Source organism: Cyprinodon tularosa, unplaced genomic scaffold, assembly GCF_016077235.1.
Source record: "Cyprinodon tularosa strain WSP-4 unplaced genomic scaffold, ASM1607723v1 ctg131, whole genome shotgun sequence".
Lineage (NCBI taxonomy): Eukaryota > Metazoa > Chordata > Actinopteri > Cyprinodontiformes > Cyprinodontidae > Cyprinodon > Cyprinodon tularosa.
In genome coordinates this window covers 379,739-402,843 of record NW_024038126.1, presented here as the reverse complement: position 1 = coordinate 402,843, position 23,105 = coordinate 379,739, and the positions used below count along the sequence as shown (strand labels likewise).

Genomic DNA, 23,105 nt, shown 5'->3' with positions numbered 1-23,105 from the left:
CTTAAAAATGAAAATCATGAATAATTTCAAATTAACCTTCATCTTTCATCCGCCCGTTTGCATTATGACATGCCTGACATTTCAAATAATATTAAAACAATAAATCAAATACTGCAAATCAGCTAACCGTAATAGCAAAATAATTTTCAGAGAACCTACAGGTTTTGAGATCATGCAAAATTATATCAGGCTGTTCTGTAAGTTAATTCAGTCAAAAGAAAACAAATGCAAAGAATTAAATCATATTTATCTGCAGGATATTAGGGCTTCCTCTCAGTACCTCCCATGCATTGCTGACGAGACAAGGAGAACAATAAAGCACCTCTGCTGCTCATTGAGCGGTGATGACATTTGGACGGTAGGTCTGCATGTTGACGTAGTTCAATAATAGGCAAACACCATCTGATCAGTGTAAGCACCTCCACCATGCAAAAAACCTCCTTCACGTTTCCAGAAAAGAGAAATTAAAAAAACAGCTGCACAGAGAAAAGAAAATGCACATACGCAGCAGGCTCTACATGTGAAGCAACCATGTGTAATGCAAGCTGAATGGTGATCAGCACCTGTATATTCTCCTCAACATTACATTAAATATATTGGAATTACCTCCAAACCTCATAACTCCTTATGGGGGAGCAAGCTTCAAAGAGTGTCAAATGAAGAATAAATAAACGGATGCCTAAAATATGTTGAAATATGAGACAAAATACATATAGGAGGTGCATGGATTTCTCAACAGAATTACCTGCATAAATATTTCATTTGGCAACAGTTACAAAATATATAGTTACTTTGGGCTAAATATATATTTGGTTTTGTTCCCCAGACCTGAGGACTCCTCAGATGTATCATAAGCATCCTTTCAGAATGTTCATTAGCATATTATCACAGAGCAGTATATTGAAGCAAAACTGTTTAATGCACTTAATGCTATTGCTTTGACTTAACACATATTCTACAAAATAAATCAATTACAACCTCTGTTAACACTGTTTTATATATTATATACAAGTTTTAATAAATTTGCTATATGTATTACTGATGTAATAAAATGTTTTTGAAACTTGAAAACATATGTATAATGTGTTTTTTTTTTTTTTTTTCAAGATATGCAGGAGTTGCCTTTCCTAGGTTTTCCCCGGATAAATTAGCAGTCCATAAGCTTAGAGGGTATTTTCTTATGCATCTTCTTTTTTTTTTTTTTGTAAACGTGCTCATTTGGGTTCAGATGATCCCTACGTCACTTGTTAAACCTGATGCATGCACTGAGAACACATTTGCACCCAGACACTTCAAAGCAAAATTCAGTATTGGATTTTTTTTTTTCTCCAGCATTGCTTGTATTTAACAACCCCATTAGATTGCGTTGCAGGTTATCCTTAGCTTTCTATCCAAGCTGTATACCTTCAATGTTTGACCTATGGAGGTTTTGGTTAAGTGGAGGCGCTGGTGTGACATATTTGATTATCCTTATGCATGCATAAAAGATAGGGAAACCAGTGCAATTTTGCTGCGTCTAAAAACCAGATCAGATCCTTAACGGATTTTTTTTTTCTATTGCATGACATTTAACGATTATTCAAATCATTATTTGTTTAACAAAGCTGCCATCATTGCCAATATAAAGGTTAAAGTGTAGATTCAGAGCAATCAAAAACGTCTAATCATTGCTGTATATTGTATTTAATATTGTATTTAATCCTTTATTAGTTTATGTTAAAGCATTGAATTTCTGTCAAAATTCAGCCCTGAGCTGCACCATCCATAGGCTACTGTTATGTTTCCACAACACATATCCCTGTTATTTGAAATAAAACACAAATCCCCAGCAAAAGCAGAGAAATAAATCAAAACTTCCGTGAATATTCCACTGACCTGAGTGGGGAGCCATCGGTATGTGCGACGGGTAGTACTTCCCCGGTGGGAAGTGACCGGCGTGCTGCACGGAGCTGTGGCCCGAGGGAGTGATCCGAGAAGCGGCTCGGTGCACCAGGGCGCCCCGCTCCGAAAGGAGGTGCGCCGGAGCAGCAAAATCCCGTCCTTCCATTCCGCGGAATTAGTTTTTAATCCGAAATCCGGACGGGGAAGGTCATGGAAATCGGATGCAAACCCATAAAATAATCCTTTCCTTTCGTTGTCTATGTGTTGCATTCAGTCGATCGCAGGCTTCTCCAGCCAAAAGCGCAGCTCCCGATCATCTTTTCTGTCAGAGAAATTCAAAGCTGCTGTCACAACCAGGGAAAATTTCAAAACTCAAGCACGATGCAACACCCTCACGCTGTGCATTTTATATTTGATAAATGCTTTACTTAGATGATAAAATAATGTATTTTTTAATTCAAACCCTTCAACGTATTGTTTGCATTACAATAAACAGTCTGTTCGGAAGAAAACTGCTTGGCAAATCGTCAGAGCGCACGCAGGCGGCCAGGGAAGCGTCACTGCAGGCTCAGCTTCAGCTCTATTGATCAGCCTAGGATGCACAGGCCGATATGGGGAAATACACACAGATACAGACACGCAAAACAAACAAACCATCTCATTTTAATATTTCTATCTATTCTGCTCCATCATTCTGAATGATTAATCCAAATTCCAATCATTTAAATATATCTTACCTCTCCAAAACAATGACCACATTAACATACAATATGTCTTTTTTATTATTAAAATATGCTTTACAACAAATTATCATAGAGCATTGTATTGTAAGAGGGGGGAAGTTATTGTTTATAAATTTGGGTTAAAATGATGTTGCTCGGTCTACATCCCGAGATAAACAACACTGCCTTCCTTCTGATCCTTCCATTGTCTCTTGATGCAGGAGATTTTTCCTGCTTCTGTTATCTCTAGACCCCAAAACTGTCTCCACATTTTACTGCAAACTGGTTTTAAACGATGTGAATAGCAAAAAATAAAATAAAACATGTTTAAATTAAAAGAATAAAACTGGATAATAAATCTGGTGGAATCGAATCTATTGATGCCTAAATGAGCACAAAAATTGTTAATAAGGTTTAAGGGACTGCCAGTGAATAAGAGGAGAAATATTTAGAATCAAAATGATCAATGGAAAAACGTTTGACAATGCAGATCCAGCAGCTTCTTAAAGGCATGCTCTGAATGTTTGCCTGCATGCAAACACACGTGCACACCCCTGCACGATTTACCCTGTGTATGTTGTGTGTGTGTGTGTGTGTGCATGTGAATAACTGCACTCTCACTGTCTTTATCTGACTTGACCTATTTCAGGTCAGGTAATAAAACTGAGTAATAAATACAGTAAAGTGGCACCATCTGACACAAAACAAAAAAAAAAGTATTATTGAGTCTAAATTAAAAAATAACAAATATTATCTGATGTTAAAAGTTGGAATCAGACTTTGATTCCCTCAGAGGAGCCTCCCATTAATTAAGAAATAAAGCGACAAAAGGCAGAAGGACTATATTATAAAATTATTGGGAATGTAAACAAATTATAGTATTTTGTCATATACTTTTTTATTGGAAAAACAAATCATGTTGCAATAAATTAAATTAATGAAAATAAATATAAATGGTGTAACATATGACTGTTATCAAAGGAGCTCTTTTTATTTATTTCAGCTCTATTATCAGTCAATGTCTCTAAGTGCAGCTTGCAATTCAGAGCAACAATGAAATCTCTCCCAATGTAAGGGTGAAACAAACCTCAGTTGAGAGGTTTTTAATGTTAATTTGGTGCATGCATGTGATTTGCAAGGTGAGAACTTAAAAAAAAGCTGCTGCAGCATTTAGGTCGTCGCTTTGTAGACTGAAAGGGGGATCCAAGGTGAATGGCCGCCCGTCAGGGAGGACTGCCTTTGTCTTCCCTCTGAGGAAGCGCTTTGCAGTCGGCCATTACCTTCCCCCCTTTTTTTCTCCATGCTGTTCCTTCCAGCATGGATCCCTCTGCAAAGAGTGAGGAATTAAATAAGTGACGCATTTACGAGAATAATGAGCGGCTGCAGCTTTGAGTACGATCAAAATATTTGAATTTACGGGGTTTTTGTGTTGCGGCCGCATCTTCAACCGAACGGTTTGAGACGCCTCGTTAAAAAATAAACAAATCAGACTTTTTATTTTCTTATTAATTTTATATTTTAAAATGTGAGCTTCAGCGAATATTATATGCATATAGAAGAAAGCCGCGTGTATAATCAGTTTATGACATAGAGATCCGATCGTAGGAGGAGAGGCCGACCTCCCCCGGGTCCCTGCCCGACTCTGAGTGGTTCACCGCCGGCCGCGTTTGGATCGGATCCCCCGGTAAACTCTCTCCTCCCGGAGCCTCTAACAAACTCCAGTAATTTAACATTAGCCTACATCAATTTAGCTAAATATAAAATTAGTTTTTTTTTTTTAGGAAAAATTCTTGCACGCGTATTTATAATCATATCTAAATAAAAAAATATATATAAAATAACCTAAAGATAAACAAGTAGGAAAATATTCAAAATTAAAATATGGAAGCTAATTAAAGACACTTCAACATGCAATAATAATAACAACAACAACAATAATATATATTAATAGATTTAATAAATATATATATTCCTGAGGATTTCCACATCCTGCTTTGTTATTTGGAAAATTGCAACAATGTGCTGTTTGATGCACAGCCTATCACAAATAGCAGTTTGGACAAAAACACAGCCTCAGTCATCTCGCAACGAGGAGCCAGGCCCTAAAAGGTTTTATTAAATTAAATAAAATATATATATTAAATATATAAAATTACTACTTACTGGTGTGTTAAATCCTTGCATAATAATAAATTCTATAATCACAAAACTCTGGGACAGAAGGTGCAAGTGCGACGCCCATTTAAAATCAGAATCTGAGATTAGTGTGGCTAGAGTGGAATATGTCCATCTGAGGCTGTGTAGTAGTCTGCTGCTTCAGTCAGTAAAAGCAGAGGCCAGTAGGACTGGGCTTCCGGCCTGGCTGGATTGCGGCTCGGATCTCCGAGCAGCGGTTTCTCTCCCGATGCAACTGCGCACCTCGGCGTCTCTGGGGCAGGGTAAACACGCCCTCCCATTGGTCGGATAAGTGCATGTTAATGGATTCGTGCCGCCCGCCCGCAGATTCGGCAGCTTCTGATTGGCCCGCAGCGAAAGCCAATGGTATCCTGACTGACAGCACTAAACAGAGGGAAAAGCGCCAGATTTAAAGCGCCTTTTTATGGCGAGATTGTTCACAATCGAAGCTTGTTGGATGAGAGCACAGCTTAAAATGCACATTGAGGTGCCACAAAGGTAGGGGGCGAAAGAGGCCAAAACACAAATACGTTTTTTTTTATTTTTATATCTACGTGTTCGTTAGATTTTATATTGATGGAATTTATTATAGGAATTCTTTAAAGGTAAAATAAATGAAACTGCTTTAAGACTGACCAATGTGTAAGAGGCACTGCTTAAAATATTAATCTTTAAAAAAATCCTTAGTATAGTTTTTTGGGAGAAATAATACTTTATGCATTCACTGGCTGATTGATTTATCTACAAATTCGTTTAAAAAATCTTGCCCTAGACATAAGCAAACTAAGCCTTTGAATTTAATTTTATTTTTTTTTTGCACCAAGAACAGTAGGGGCGCCCAAGCCCACTCAGAAATGCATGTAAATTCATATATATATATATATATATATATATATATATACATATACATTTTTTTTGTTTCACTTAGGATTTTAAAATTGTTTTAATACAACTGATAAATGCAATCACAGTATGGATGAAAATCAGCCCCTTGCAAATGCATTTTGATAAATAACTGACTATAACCTACAACTAAATAATAATAAACATGGCATCTCCTTTCTCCCTCAGAGGCGTAGCCAGAAAATTTTTGTAAGGGTGGCCAGGCAATAACCAATGTATACTGAGGGGTGGCTGAAAGTGGATAGGCGCCAGAGCCTCAGGGTCAAGCCAAAGTTAAGACTAACTATACTTTCCTTCAGCCTTTGCTAATGAATAGACATATATTATATAATATAACATATATTCAAACATCCAAGCTTTCTAAATAAAAGGTATAGTGGATAAAATACTTTCAGATTTGAGTTCTGCAGCAAATATCTTTTCCATTGTCATTACTTACCTACTTTTATCAATAATCATTCTGCATAAAATTGATTTTTGAATGCGTTTTTATTAAAATAGTTATTTATCTATGATTTCACTGAAGACTCCTAGATGACTTGAAGAGACACATCATTTTCTCTTTACCCCATATAACACAAAATCTAGTTCTGAAAAGAGCAGGAATTCTGTACTTATCATCTTTAATATTAGTAAATTGATGTGTACCGTATAATTAACTGCAGTGTTTTTGTTGTCAAGAAATTATGAATACATGAAAAATAGTAAGTAATATATGAAACATTAAAATTAATATTCCACTTGAGAGTATTACTATTGCCACCGTCTGTATTAGAGGGGAAAAAATGGTAGGGATGGCCACAGGGGTGGCCATTGATTGGCTAATGGTGGCCATGGCCACCCCTGGCCCCCCATCTAGCTCCACCTCTGTTCTCCCTAAGTATTAATGTCTCAAAGTTGTTCCTCCAACATGATTCCAAAACCAAATAAGTAATTCAGAGAAATAAAATATTTTTGCACAACTAACTTAGTTCAGGCAGTATAGTTCCATATAGGGAAAGTTTATTTAGATTTTAGGCTGGCTATTTGTTATTTTCTTGCTGGAATAAATCCAGGGAGGTCCTAGTAGACTCATTTCATATGAAATCTGGCAATAGCATCATCTGCAGGCCTGGCTTTACAGCCATATTTTCACACAGTGTGTACAGCTTGGACAACTAAGGAGAACATATTGGACAAGATGATAGAAAATTCTTTAGGAAATAAACCCTCTACTTTATTGGCAAAAAAAAAAAGGAAATTGTGATTTTTTTTTGTGTGTGTGTCCAAACACCTATTTTGGTTGCACAAACAGTACTAGACATTATCCCTTTGCTTTTACTTATTTGTCTTTTATTTCTCTTCCAACAAGAAACAGTTTCATGTAATTTTTGAAAGTTTATTGTTTAAACTTTAGAACCTTTTGCTGAAGTTTGATCTGGACTTTATTGGGTTCACTTAACATATATCCTATGGCATAACCCCCAATAACATATATGTAGTCTGGCAACGCTTAAAGGGCTATTCCAAGATTCCAAGATCCAAAAGCGACCTCTCTCAGGCCACTCCTGACTTGGATATTAAGCTTTACCTCTTTGCATGAAGATTGCATGAAGATTATGATAGTTAAACCATTTCAACCAACTTTACAGTAAAAATTCCTAACAGTAAACCAACTTTACAGTAAAAATTCCTAATATATATATATATATATATATATATATATATATATATATATATATATATATATATATATATATATATATATATATATATATATATATATATATATAAATAAATTCTTGCAAACCAAGGGTTAGGAATTTTTCTGTGTTATTTTTTTCCAAATGTTCAACCACTGGAGGACTTTTGACAAATACTTTCTAAACTAATCTGTTTAAACTCTACAATGAATCATTCAGACAAGACAGCAAACCCAATATCTCTTGATATGTTATTACCATGGACTTTGGTTATTGCTCCTAATGTTTACAAATGAATCGCCCCCAACCCCCCTTCTCCTCCACACACACACACTTTTGTATGTGATGATCTGATTGGATGGCACGGCGCCAGAGCATTGTCAGTCATGGATTGTAAACAAGACTGTGATTGGCTGTTAGCCAGTCCGCATTGGGCTGTCCGGGGAGGGGAAAAAAAGCAATAACTGGCCTCACCGTTTCAAGGCGTCCCGGGATAGATGATGAAAGGGGATAAAGTGGGACGGTTTCAAGGCACCCCTTAGGCGGACCCACATTGGCCCTGAAGCCATTTGAGTCAAGCGTGAATCAAATGCAACGCGGCATAGAAGGAGAATTTTTAGATAGTATTATTTTTTTAATAATCTACACTGTAATTTTATCTTATAGGTGGGACAGCGAAGCGTTTTCTCGGTTTATATTTGACTTAAAAAAGAAGTAAATCGAAACATTTAAAAGGAGGCTTTGCATGAGGGCTATGGGGGGAGAAAAACAAACCGCTCCGTCTGTGGATCGCACTGCTGGAGGAAATCTGCACGGAGGCTTTTCACCGTGTTAAAATGGGGCTGCTTGAGGTTTGGCGTTGTTTGGTCGGTGCGGTAAATATAAAAACCAGCGTAATTTGTTTAAAGTCAGCTTTTTTCTCTCTCTCTCATTCAGCTAATCAGCTAATGGCGTTTCTTGCTGTTTGTAATAATAGGAGCGGTTTGGCTGTTTTCGGCTATTTCTTGGCGTAAAGTATATATATATATATATATATATATATATATATATATATATATATATATATATATATATATATATATATATATATATATATATATATATATATATATATATAAGGAGGCAAGGCGTAAAATGACAATGTGCATATATACATACTATATATATATATATATATATATATATATATGTACTAAATAACCTTTCAAAATATTTTTGTTGTTGTTTTATTTTCGAATTGTAAGTCTTTTGTGTTGTTATTTTAACCGTTTAACTTGAATGTAACAATAAATAGGATAACACTGATGTACACTGTTTATATTTTTATCTTGATGCATAATTGTACAGCTAAGCATGGGTTGTACTTTTGTTTTAGTAAATCTCAAAATAAATAAAATTCCATGGTTCATACCATTTCACAAAAAAGGGCATTCTGTGTACCATTTTATTTATATATATATATATATATATATATATATATATATATATATATATATATATATATATATATATATATATATATATATATATAAACAATATGAGTATTTTGTGTGATGCACCGCAAAAGATAATAAATAAATGCAGAATGATCAAAGAGGTGGATGTGTGTAAAGACTACTTCAACATTACTAACATTTATTAATAGTATGAGCAACAAAAATGCAAATGATAATTATAGACAGAAAACAATGTTAGTAAGAAAATACAAACATATAATTTAGGTGTGGTATAAATGGAAATGGCTATCTTTAGAGAGGTCTAAATAAGAAAATGATTTTTCCCTTTCTGTTAAAGGACTTTACATAAAAGAGCATATATATATATTTATATATATGGGTGTGTGTGTTTAAGCAGACCTGAATGGTTTCTGCACTAAGGCTAGAATATTTATTAGCTGTTTTTTTATTTTATTTATTATTCTCATTATGCTTTAGATCTGCTCTAACTTTTCAGGTGTTGCCTGCATATCTTGCATTTAGAAGGTGGTGGAATTTAATCTGGCTATGAGCCCTTTTCAGGGGAGTGGATCCTGTGCAGAATATTGAAAGGGCTGGTTTGCTGCACATTTAAGAGCACAAAATGATCCATGCACTGGCATGCAAACCCACACACAGCAGATTTGGTGATAATTAATACGTGTGAGTGATTTCTTAAGAAAAAGACCAGTTTTATGACAAGGATTGTCCTTTATCAATGAAGTGTTGTTGTCTGACAGTCTCTTCCTCTCACCCACACCTATCTTCAGATGAAAGGGACTCTTGGAAATTAAGGTATAGACTAATGCATTGTCTGTGTTTCCTATATATACGGTAACCTATAAGCCCCAGCAGCATAAAAAATACTTTAAATTATCTGAAAAAATATATCACCAAGGGAGTCTCCTTGAAAATGTATATGAGAATTCAAAGCTGAAATTTGAACTGATTTTTGATAAACATGACAATTTAGCTACTATAAAAGAATAGAAACAATTATATTGTTTATTGTTTGAATAAATAATTGTCTTCTATCAAGTTACATCCCCTACCCACAAGAAACCTGAAAAAGAAAGCAGATAACCTTTGACCTGCATCATTTTTTTATACATTAATTAGTGCAGTGTAATTTGTTTAAGAAAGATAAATTTAGAGGTACTATAACACTAAGGATTTATGAGGTGCCTATTATGGATTGACATAATCTAAATCTATGCAATGGGAAGAGGCAAGTTCTTGGATACGTGTTAACAGAAAGGAAGGGAATCCTACTGAGTAAATACATGAATTGTATAGTGACATATGGTATAAGCAAGAGCCTAGTGAAGACTGGCAATGCTTTTAAAGCTGTGCCCTGCATGGATCTGGCTTCTCTTTAAACAAACAAAAAAACATGTTATATAAAATTATGCAGGTTTTATTTTTAGATAACCGTTGGATAACTACTCATTTCTGTGTTTTTACTGTACCAGAAAAAACTGGTAATTTATATGATACATCCTGTGAGTGGAAACAAAAGATCATTGGAAGCCAGCACAGGCAATGTACACAATGAAAATACATATTAGACCTTGAGTTTATTATTTGCCCATCTGCTGTCGGATCTCCTCTCCTATATTTGACCTTCATCTTTAAGTTGCCATTACCAAACATTTAACCCCTCAATTACCAAAGCATTATTTAGATGTTACATCTGCTATCATGGTGTGGGAATATCCATGCAAATTTCTGCACTTCTAATGTTCCAGGAAGTACTTTTTATATGTAAACAGTCTTTTATGATCATTTAAAGCCTGATTAATACAAGAGGTTATTTGTACCAATTTACCACTGCATTTAGATTAGTTAGTTTACAGCCTTTCAGTCTGATTATGATGTCATCTGGGCATTTTGTTAACACAATGGGCTTGTTTTACAGAAGACAAAAACCTTTTTATGTGAAGTAATTGATTTTTCACACATCTTGAAATTTGAGAACCATTGCAAAGGCATCACATAAGTGATCCAAACAGCAGCAATGAAAATAGGTTTGCCTGGTAAGACCCGAGCATGTCAACAGAAAGCAAGATTAATTTTTTGGGCTTCCTGTTTTTTAAATTATCCAAGCCTCTAAATTACAACACAATAGCATGCTTTGTTGGCTTAAAACAACACTAACATAAGTTTTTACCTTAATCTGAGATATATCGAAGGATTTTTCAGGCCAGTGTACAGCACTTGGCCCATATCTATGCATAGCGTGGACAACTCTTCTCAAAAACTTGCTAATGTATCCTGAAAGGATCTGAACCTTCTCTGAATGGGTCATGTGACCCAAAGTGGCAATTTACAAAAAGGCTTATTTCACCTTTAAAACAAAAGCCAACTAAGCTAAAATTGCTGTTAGGAAACCAAACAAGTATGGTACTAAGGTCTGGTTCTTTCATGGAGGATTTATTCTACAGATGTGATTGTGGCCTCATCCTTACAAGTTACTCAAAGACTTTCAATATGCTGGTATAAATCTAATCTATCTCTGTTACAGGGATATGTACCTAAAGCTTTTAAGGTTGCTGTAATTAAACCTCTGCTTAAGAAACCGTCTCTTGACCCAGATGACTTGGTCAATTATAGACCTATATCCAATCTTCCTTTCTTATCCAAAATTCTTGAGAAAGTAGTTGCCAAACAAGTGTGCGGTCACTTACACCATAATGAACTTTTTGAAGAGTTTCAGTCTGGCTTTAGAGCTCATCATAGCACTGAAACAGCTCTGGTGAAAGTCACTAATGATATTCTCATGGCCTCAGATAATGGACTTGTATCTGTGCTCGTCCTGTTGGATCTTAGTGCTGCATTTGATACAGTTGACCATAGTATTCTTTTAGAAAGACTTGAATATTTTGTTGGAATTAAAGGAACAGCACTAGACTGGTTTAAATCTTATCTATCTGATCGAATTCAGTTTGTTCATGTTAATGATAGATCTTCAACACGCTCAAAGGTTACCTGTGGAGTACCACAGGGATCAGTGCTAGGACCAATTCTCTTTACTTTATACATGCTCCCAATTTGTAGAATTATTAGACAGCATGGGATTAATTTCCACTGTTATGCTGATGATACCCAGTGTTACGGCCCGCACAGGGCACACAACATATGAAGTCCAGACCAAGTTACACAGACAAAGGTTTTATTTAGACTGTGGCTGGACATAGAGGTACTGGGGAACCGTGACAAATAAACAGAAGGATGGGAGCATTCGCGAACCAGCCAGCAGTTGACCGTCGGATTCGGGCCGCTCCCCTCACCCTGCCTTGCCGGATCAGTCGCCCTACAACCAAAAACCGGAAAAGCACAGTTCGGCCAACGGTCCCCAGACCTAACAACCTAAGATTAACAAACAAAAAAACACATCGAAGGAGCGGGAGCGAGGCTTGGAGACACGCCACCACACAGGAGTACTCCCAAACTTCCTCGCTCCCCTGGTGGGTTGGGCTTGATCCCTTTAAACTCTCCCCAGCCAATCAACTGCAAGAAGAAAACAGCAATTAGACAGGGATTCATTCACAAAAGTGACAGGAACCCGTCACACCTCCACCCTTAAATGCTGCGCGGGGACTTTGAGTCACCACGCAGCATCAGTAGTAGGAACGAGACAGTGCGTCAGCCAAGATGTTATCCTTACCCTTTATATGCTTTACCTCTAAACAGAAGGACTGAAGATAAAGGGCCCACCGCCTCAACCGTTGATTGGAGTTACACATTTGCTGAATAAAGACGAGCGGGTTATGATCGGTGTAAACCACAATTGGGGCACTAAAGGAGCCCACATAGACCTCGAAGTGTTTCAAAGCCATAATCAGCGCCAGTGCCTCCTTCTCTATTGTAGAGTACACCTTTTGGTGCCTATTAAATTTCTTTGAGAAATAGCACACAGGGTGTTCTATCCCGTCTGAGCCATCTTGCAAAAGAACCGCCCCAGCTCCTGTATCACTGGCATCCACCGCCAGTTTAAAGGGGATCGTGTACACTGGTGCGGCAAGCACCGGTGCATTACTCAGGAGCGCTTTGACGCATTCAAACGCATGTTGGCACTCAGGTGACCACTTAAATGGAACCTTTGGACTCATCAAGTCAGTGAGAGGAGAAGCGACGGCGGAAAAGTTCTTACAGAAGCTCCTGTAATACCCAGCCATACCAAGAAAGCGCTGTAGCTCACGTCGTGAGGAAGGAATAGGAAATGCTGAAATAGCCTCTATTTTTGAGCCCACCGGTCTCACTTGTCCATTACCCACCACTTTACCCAAATAAACCACAGTGGCACGACCAAACTCACATTTTGCGAGATTAACAGTTAGATGGGCTTCATTTAATTTTTGAAACACAGCTTTCACCTGTTCTAGATGTTCCTCCCAAGAATCTGAAGAAATGACAATGTCATCTAAATAGGCCTCACACCCCTTCACACCAGACAAAACTTTGTTTACCAGACGCTGAAAAGTTGCCGGCGCGTTACGCACGCCAAATGGCATCACGGTGTACTGCAAGAATGCATCTGGAGTCACAAATGCAGTGATTTCCTTGGCTCGCTTAGTCAGCGGGACCTGCCAATAGCCTTTCAGAAGATCTAACTTTGTCACAAACACTGCGGAGCCTACGCGATCAACACAATCCTCCATCCGAGGAAGTGGGTGGCAATCTGGTTTTGTGACTCCGTTAACCTTTCTAAAATCAGTGCAAAAGCGGTCAGACCCATCCGACTTAACTGCCAGCAAACACGGTGAACTCCACGCACTACAACTGGGCTCAGCAATGCCATTTAGCAACATGTATTCAGTTTGATTTTGTAGGCGTTTTCTTTTATCTGGATTCACCCTATAGTGATGCTGCTTAATAGGGAGAGAATCACCGACATTTATATCATATTCCAACACATTCGTTTGGGAGGGCACATCTGAAAACAAACCATGGTATGAATGAATAAGGTCCACCATGTCCTGTTGTTGATCAACAGACAAATGTGACAAACAAGCGCCCAAGTTAACAAGCATCTCAGAATTTTTTAATCGACCCCGCAGCACAGCCTCCTCCGGGTGGTCAGCATCGGATTCAGGACTGGACAGCTCCTCCGAGGAACTTGCCTCAGCTGACTGTGCTGCGGGTGGATCTGCAGGTAAAGGTTCACCACCAGAAGATAAACTCAAGGCAACAGAGTGGTTTTCACCTCGTTCATGATATTCTTTCAGCATATTGACGTGACACAAGCGGCTGCGGCGCACGCGGTCAGGAGTAGAAATTATGTAATCTGTGTCACTCACTTTACGTATAACCACGTATGGTCCGCTGTAGCGTGCTTGCAGACTAGCACCTTCAACAGGCAAAAACACCAAAACTTTATCTCCCGGTTGAAATTGCCTATTACTAGCCTTAATATCAAACCAGCCCTTCATTTTGCTCTGAGCGGCTTGAAGATTTTCTCTAGCCAACTCACATGCCCGATGAAGACGAAAGCGAAACGCACTAACGTAGTCAAGAAGGTTCTGTGAGTCAGTGCCCATCCACTTCTCTTTTAACAATTTCAACGGGCCACGGACAGAATGGGCAAAAACAAGATCAGCTGGGCTAAAACCGAGTGATTCCTGCACCACCTCACGTGCTGCAAAAAGCAGCAGATGAACTCCTTCATCCCAGTTCCTGTCAAACTCCAAGCAGTATGCACGGAGCATGCTTTTTAAGGTCTGGTGAAACCGCTCCAGCGCGCCCTGGCTCTCCGGGTGATAAGCGCTGGAACGGCAATGTGTGATGTCAAGCTGTTTTAAAACTTGCTTAAAGATGCGTGACATAAAGTTGGATCCCTGATCCGTCTGCACTACTCTTGGCAAACCAAACAAGGAAAAAAATTTCACCAAGGCAGACACCACCGACGGCGCAGTTATTTTGCGCAATGGTATAGCTTCTGGAAACCGGGTTGATGCACACATCAACGTTAGCAAAAACCTATGACCAGATTTGGTTCTTGGAAAAGGGCCAACACAATCCACCAAAACACGGTTAAAAGGTGCATCCACAGCAGGAATAGGATGTAAAGGGTAAGGTGCAATTGTTTGATTAGGCTTCCCGGAGATTTGGCACACCCCGCAGGTTTTACAATATTTCCTCACATCTTTTTTTAATCCCGGCCAAAAAAATTGCCGCAGAATGCGGTCATATGTTTTGGTCACCCCCATGTGACCAGCCATAGGATTATCATGAGCAAGGCTTAAGATGGCAAGACGAAATTTCTGTGGTACCACAATTTGATTAACTGTCCGCCAGTCATCCTCTGCAGTGGCCTGTGATGGTGTCCATTTACGCACCAGCAGGCCATCTATACAAAAATATCCCTCGTGCATTTTCTCAATTTCTTCATTTGAGACAACACGGTCGAACAAGGGAAAAAGAGAGGGATCACGACTTTGTTCTAGAATAAGATTTTCTCTCGACATGTTGTCGTGATGAGCCTCCCCCTGGCCCACATCACATGAAGGTGCCACAGGTGTGAAAGACACCGACGTACCCGCAGAATCCAAGTTGCTTTCGATCATATCACTGATGCTCGTTTCCATATTTTCCCGGGCCATAGCACGAGTAACCGCACACACGGGGAACACCTTTGGATATCCTTTCTGCAACTCGTCTGGTGCACCTGAAACCACTGGAACTGCCGTGACTTCCGGATTAATTAAAATTTTACCCCCGGCCAAATCATTTCCTAGGAGAAAATCAACCCCTTTAATTGGGAAAACTGGGCTCGCAGCCACCACCACCTCACCAGAAACCAAATTCGAATCCAAACAGATGCGATGAAGAGGGATGCGTAAAAAATCCATCCCAAGACCTTGCACCAGCTCATGTGAATTTAAAAAGGTCTCATCATTTAACGACAGAACACTATCAAGAATAATGGATCTAGAAGCTGCTGTGTCCCTCAAGATTGTTACAGGTACTCCTTCTCCACCCCCTATGGAGACACTCCCTGTCATGAGAAAAGGTGCATAAATTCCCAGCTCTACGTTCCCCGGCTCGCAGGAAACTAAGACTGGGGGTGACTTAGCTACCGCGGCCACTGTAGCTGACAAAAGGCTTCTTGTTAAGCAAAAAACAATTGGCCATAATATGACCACGCTTATTGCAGTGAGCACAAACTGGCCCCCTACCAACTCCACTTTCAAAGCGGCATTCCACCTCAACGTTAGGCTTTGCAGGAGGCGGGGCACTACGTAGCGGCACACAAGGCTGCCTATCAAATACATTTTTATGAGTCAAAACATACTCATCCGCTAATACAGCCGCCTTGGAAATCTCAACAACCTTCTGTTCATTTATATAGGTTACAATCTGCTTTGTTAAGCAGTTCTTAAATTCTTCCAGCAGAATCAGATCACGTAACTGACTGAGATTTTCCACGCCCAGTGCCAGACACCAACGATCAAAGAGGACCTCCTTATCATGGGCAAATTCTACATAACTCTGACCTTCAGCTTTAACAAGACCGCGGAACTTTTGCCTATAAGCCTCCGGCACTAGTTCATACGCTTTAAGAACAGCTGATTTCACTGAGTCATAATTCACACTGACATCAGACGGAAGTGCAGCATAAACCTCCTGAGCTTTTCCGGTAAATACGCACTGCAATAATAATGGCCAAAAATGTTTTGGCCATTGTAATGATGTAGCCACTCTCTCAAACAGGACAAAATACATGTCCACATCCTTTTCGGAAAAGGGTGGTATCAAACGAATGCACTTGCTCATATCAAAGATAGAAGAACCCCGCGGGGCAGACGAGCTGCCCACCTCAAGCACCTTCAAGCGAACTTCTTTATTTGCTTCAGTTTCCAATTTACGCAGCTGAAACTCATGATCCAATTCCCGTTGTCTGAGATCCAGACGGCGGAGTTCAAGCTGCAATTCCAATTCACGAAGATCAAAAGAAGATTTTTCAGTCCCAGCGCCCTGACAGGTTTGACAGCTAGGCTGAGCAAGAGGGCCAAGCAGAGGAACCGGGTCAGAGTTAGTTTTACTGTCAGCATCAGAGTTAACCCGTGGACCAGCATCAGAACCAACGTGAGGAAGAACGCCAGCGTCAATCAAAGCAGAAACAATCTCAGATTTCATATCCGCCTTTTTTAACTGTTTAGAAACGGAGAACGAAAACTCACCAGCAATTAACAAAAGCTGTTCCTTTGTACAACAGTCAATTTTCTCAATTGTAGGATTGTCCAAAAACTCCTCCAGTTTAAACTCCATTTCAGTCTAGAAAGTCGAAACAACGCTGAAAAAACAAAACAACAAAAGAAAACAAAAACAAGCACAAAAACCAAAGACGCTCCTTGCAACCCTCAAACATCAATAAGTGCCGGAAAAACCGGCGAGCGTCCCAAACCAACGCCCCAGCAAAAATGTAAGCGCATTTCCAGACCACCACAAGGATCCCACACAAAATCCTAACTGAATCAAGTCCTCCAAATATGACAAGCCCCCAATATGTTACGGCCCGCACAGGGCACACAACATATGAAGTCCAGACCAAGTTACACAGACAAAGGTTTTATTTAGACTGTGGCTGGACATAGAGGTACTGGGGAACCGTGACAAATAAACAGAAGGATGGGAGCATTCGCGAACCAGCCAGCAGTTGACCGTCGGATTCGGGCCGCTCCCCTCACCCCGCCTTGCCGGATCAGTCGCCCTACAACCAAAAACCGGAAAAGCACAGTTCGGCCAACGGTCCCCAGACCTAACAACCTAAGATTAACAAACAAAAAAACACATCGAAGGAGCGGGAGCGAGGCTTGGAGACACGCCACCACACAGGAGTACTCCCAAACTTCCTCGCTCCCCTGGTGGGTTGGGCTTGATCCCTTTAAACTCTCCCCAGCCAATCAACTGCAAGAAGAAAACAGCAATTAGACAGGGATTCATTCACAAAAGTGACAGGAACCCGTCACACCCAGCTATATCTGTCTATAAATCCAGATGAAGCTAACCCATTACATAGATTATAGGCATGTCTTGAAGACATAAAAACCTGGATGACTCTTAACTTTCTGCTTCTGAATGCAGACAAAACGGAAGTTATAGTCTTTGGACCAGAGTCTCTGAAAAAGAAACTGATTAGCCAGTCACTTCATTTGGATGGGATTAAACTGATTTCAGATAAAGTAAAAAATCTTGGTGTTATTTTTGATCAGGACCTGTCATTTAAATCCCATATCAAAGAGGTTTCTAGAATTTCCTTCTTTCATCTGAGGAACATTGCAAAAATTAGAAATATCCTGTCCAGCGGTGATGCTGAGAAACTAGTCCATGCATTTGCTACTTCAAGGCTGGACTATTGTAATTCTTTACTATCAGGAAGTCCACAAACTGTAGTTAAAAGCCTTCAGCTGATCCAAAATGCTGCAGCAAGAGTTCTAATGAAAATTAAAAAGAGAGATCATATCTCGCCTATCCTGGCTTCTCTTCATTGGCTTCCTGTTAAATCAAGAATAGAATTTAAAATCCTCCTTCTCACATATAAAGCCTTAAATGGCCAAGCTCCATCTTATATCAGAGATCTGATTGTTCCTTATGTTCCTAACAGAGTACTTCGCTCTCAATCTGCAGGTTTACTAGTGGTTCCTAGAATTTCTAAAAGTAGAATGGGAGGCAGATCTTTTAGTTATCAGGCTCCTCTCCTGTGGAACCAACTACCAGTTTTAGTCCGTGAGGCAGACACACTGTCTACTTTTAAGGCTAGGCTTAAAACTTTCCTTTTTGATAAAGCTTATAGTTAGGGTGGCTCAGGTTATCCTGAGCTATCTCTATAGTTATGCTGCTATAGGCTTAGACTTTTGGAGGACATAGGGACCCCCATTTCATCATTCTGCTTCATTCTCTCTCTGTTCTCCTATTCTGCAGAATCTGTTAGTTCAATCTCTAACCTTCTGCTCTCTCTGCTTTTCCTCAGAGTAGCTTTGCCTCGTCTGTTCCTGTTTGGCTGGGACGTGATCCTGGAAAGAAACATCAGCTGTGCTGCTTCTATCAACACCCTTGTTTATAGATGTTGGAGATCGGCCTGTTTTCCAGTGTAGTCCTGTTTCTCTGACCGTGACTGAGTGGATGTGCTCTCTTCGTCCTCTGGCATGGGAGCTGCCTTGGAGCTCGTCGGCCTGGCTGTGTTTCCTGGACGGGGCCGCCTTTTACAGCTGCTTTTTGTATCTCTGCTTCTGTCTCCTTGAACCCCAGTCGGCCTCGGCAGATGGCCGCTCACACTGAGCCTGGTTCTGCTGGAGGTTTCTTCCTGTTAGAAGGGAGTTTTTCCTCTCCACTGTCGCTACAAGCATGCTTAGTGTGGGGGATTGTATTTGAGTCAATGAGTCAATGCAATCAACTGGTTTTCCTTAGATAGAAAACTTTGTATCGATTTGACTGTATGATCTGGTTGAACTGTAAAGTGCCTTGAGATGACATGTGTTGTGAATTTGGCGCTATATAAATAAACTGAATTGAATTGAATTATAAAGTGGTCTGATATCAGATTCTAAAATGCAAAGGAAGACTAATCAATTTTGTGACAGGGCAGTGTTGCCAATTGCTTTCAGGGGGACTAAACTTTGAAGTTACAAGACTATGCCCCTAGTGGCTAAAGTTACACAGTGTCGTAGAGGTGCAAATGAAGAGCATGCTTTACACACAGAATCTCCTGAAACTTTTGCTCAACATGCAAATTGGTCAGTTTGTGAGATAAACCATATATATTTTTTGGTGATTTTACACATAGGCCTATCTATGATTTAAACTAATACAGTTTAAAGAACTTTGCATTGTCTTTGTACTGAATTGTGCTATACAAATAAATACATTTGCCTCGCCTTGCCTTACACGTGTCCTTATGTTAACCGAGAGTTCTTGCAAGTAAACATTTTAAGTGGCTACAACAGAAAAAGCACATTTATGCATATTCAGGATGACAAAATATATATAAAAGGTTAGATTAAAAAAGTATCAATTAAGATATATTTTTACACCAATTAAGGTGTTTTTATTTAAGAAATGCCGATTTATATCTCAAAGAGGGGCATATTTGATGTCAGGAAATCTAATTAGAGCTGAGTAGTGGCAACAGTGCAAAAATCCAACCTCACTGAAAACTGTTGCTGATTTGCAGCCTCCTGAAGAATGATCAATATGGATTCAGTTATTTACGCCTTTCTGCACACCAAGCTGTTGCTCTGATAACATGTAGCTTGGTTGAGAAGTAATTAAAAGGCTTACCATGCACTGAAGTCAGGACATGTTAACTTGTCATTGACTCTGAAAACAAGCAGAATAATCTGAATAAAATGAAGCATTCATGCAGCGCCATCCAATTTCCGAGGGTAATGGTTAAAATAATAAAAAATGAACAACATATCTTCCCTTCTGTGTCTTTCTCTTTGGGTCTTTGTTGCTATCTGCCATAAATCTAAAGCAATCATCAGTACAACAAATCAGTTTATGTGACATGTATATTATTTTGCGAATGACACATCCAATTAAAAATGTCCTCTGCAAAACCTAGATCAGTTTTCCTGTTGGCCATTGTGCTCCCCCTCTTTAGCAGATGGCCCCTCTGTCATATTAATTTCACATCCCAATGGCCAATTGCGGCTCCAACATAAAAGTGATGAGCCATATTTCAGTGACTCGGCTGATACCCAGAAGTCCCGCAGATATGGTGGCCTTTATTTTTATTTCTTGTTATAGATTTTCAGCAATCCACTCAGCATTGCCATTGCGCACATTTCATGGCTGCAAGGTCTGCCAAATTTAAAAGTGTAAATATGCCGAATTTTTTCCAGCAAGTCCTACGTGGGGGCAACAACAGAGCAGCAAATATTGTCACTTGGAAGAGAAAAATAAGCTCTAATTTCCTATTAACGCTTTAGATAGAAAAAAAGGGAAAGCCCCCACAAGAGCACCTAACATTCACTTATAATGTTTTATATTGATTAAAATAAGGTCATTTTCGATTCTGATGTAGCTGAGTAATACAGACATAAAAATACAAGGCATAAAGAATATTAAGCATAACAAAAAAACTAAAAAGGGCAATATATGACTAGATTAGAGCTTTACAACCTTTAAATACTAACAGTATAAAACATCAATAAATAATAGCTGACCCCTCTTTTGTTTAAAAAAAAAAGTTCTGGGACTTTTGGGGGTGAAAACTTCTTTACAACAAAAGGCCAATAAGTATTTGGTGATGTGGAATATGGATCCATGGTGTCGAATGAACTTGTTGGAAAACATGGAAGTTTTTTTTATATTTTTTATAGTAAGAAAAAAAATGATAAATTAAAAAATGTAAACATGTTAAAGGAATGTATAGCTGCTTATTTTTACAATTGAAAATTGATTTAGGCAGCATTTTTGTTGCCTAAATCCTCAGTGAACTGGAACAGAGAATAAATATCACTGCAGCAAACGTGGCTGTTTGCCTGCCTAAGATTTATCAGTAAAGAATATTGTCTCTGCATTGACAGTACCTTTTATGTGTCCATCAGTGATTTATAGCAGTTATCTCATAAAGAAACCTGATGTAGCTGAGTATTACAGACATAAAAATACAAGGCATAAAGAATATTAAGCATAACAAAAAAACTAAAAAGGGCAATATATGACTAGATTAGAGCTTTACAACCTTTAAATACTAACAGTATAAAACATCAATAAATAATAGCTGACCCCTCTTTTGTTTAAAAAAAAAAGTTCTGGGACTTTTGGGGGTGAAAACTTCTTTACAACAAAAGGCCAATAAGTATTTGGTGATGTGGAATATGGATCCATGGTGTCGAATGAACTTGTTGGAAAACATGGAAGTTTTTTTTATATTTTTTATAGTAAGAAAAAAAATGATAAATTAAAAAATGTAAACATGTTAAAGGAATGTATAGCTGCTTATTTTTACAATTGAAAATTGATTTAGGCAGCATTTTTGTTGCCTAAATCCTCAGTGAACTGGAACAGAGAATAAATATCACTGCAGCAAACGTGGCTGTTTGCCTGCCTAAGATTTATCAGTAAAGAATATTGTCTCTGCATTGACAGTACCTTTTATGTGTCCATCAGTGATTTATAGCAGTTATCTCATAAAGAAAACAACAATCAGGCTTAAAATCTGGGTGTAGTGATGAACTCAGACCTGAACCATCAGATGCACAGATAAACTAACAAATTCTGCCTCCTTTCACCCAAAGAACAACACCTGGATTAAAGCACTAAAATCTATGTAGGACTTTAACATGCGCTTATCTGGACTAGAATTAGTTTCTGCAACCATGTCTTTACAGGTCTCGCTAAAAAGTCAGACAGCTGCAGATGAACCAGAATGCTGCTGCCCGCATCCTCACTAAAACAGAATAAATTGGAGCATGTCATCCCAGTTCCAAAGCCCTTACACAGGCTCCCCGTGTCTCAGATAACATGTGTCTCAATATAGTAGTTAGTCTATAATTCACTCAATGACTTTACACCTAAATATATTACAGACTTCAGACAGTGTGTGAATCAACTGCCCACACCCCTGCTGAGCAAACCTGGAACAAACTCCCAGATATGCTATCCTAAAATTCTAAGTTTGCAGACAAGCTTTGATTCTATTATCAATCATTTTTATAATAATTTAATTGCCTTTTTGCTTCTACAATATACTCATGGATGCTCATTGATCATCTGAAACTGATAATGGTTCTTAAATTCTTAGCTTCATCTCCGTCTTCAACTTATGTTTTCAGTATTTGACCGAAAAAGGGAGAAGAGCATTAAGAACAGCAGAGAGGATCATCGGGGATCCTCTTCCCTTCATAAAAGACATTTCATGTACCGAGCCCGTAACATAATCAATGAACCCTCACACCCCCTACACTGTTCTCCCTGCTGCCCTTTGGGAAGAGGGCTTGCAGCATTCGATGCAGGTCCAGCAGATTCTGCAACAGTTTCTTCCCCACTGCCATCAGACTGTTGAAGTTATTTAGAAAAAAAAATCTAAGTCATTGCACAAACTCTGCATCAAACTCATAACACCAAACCAAAGATACTGCATATTTGCACAATATATATTAACGCTCTGAATTTCCATATCAGAGGTTTTTTTTGCAGCATGTTTTTCAAACATTTGATCACTGCAGCACTTCATGTAATTGAAATGTTCTTTTACTGTCATGAAAGCTTTACTAAACAAAATTTCATTTCAGATTTGGATAATAAAAGTAGTTTAA

The 23,105-nt window shown here is 38.7% G+C and overlaps 1 protein-coding gene across 3 annotated transcripts in view; it reads right to left on the bottom strand.

The window, feature by feature from the left end:
* LOC119778269 (BAH and coiled-coil domain-containing protein 1) overlaps positions 1-5,041 on the bottom strand; it is an 89,135-nt gene extending 84,094 nt beyond the window's left edge. For 2 of the 3 annotated variants that reach the window (XM_038277424.1, XM_038277426.1), the window contains exons 1-2: positions 4,767-5,040; positions 1,876-2,203 (exon numbers count right to left, since the gene is read on the bottom strand). In XM_038277424.1, the coding sequence (XP_038133352.1) occupies positions 1,876-2,047 (172 nt within the window). In that variant the 5' untranslated portion in view covers positions 2,048-2,203; positions 4,767-5,040. Of the gene's footprint in view, positions 1-1,875; positions 2,204-4,766 lie in introns of all 3 variants that reach the window. The other variant, XM_038277425.1, reaches the window with a different exon arrangement.
* Between the last annotated feature and the right edge of the window lie 18,064 nt (positions 5,042-23,105).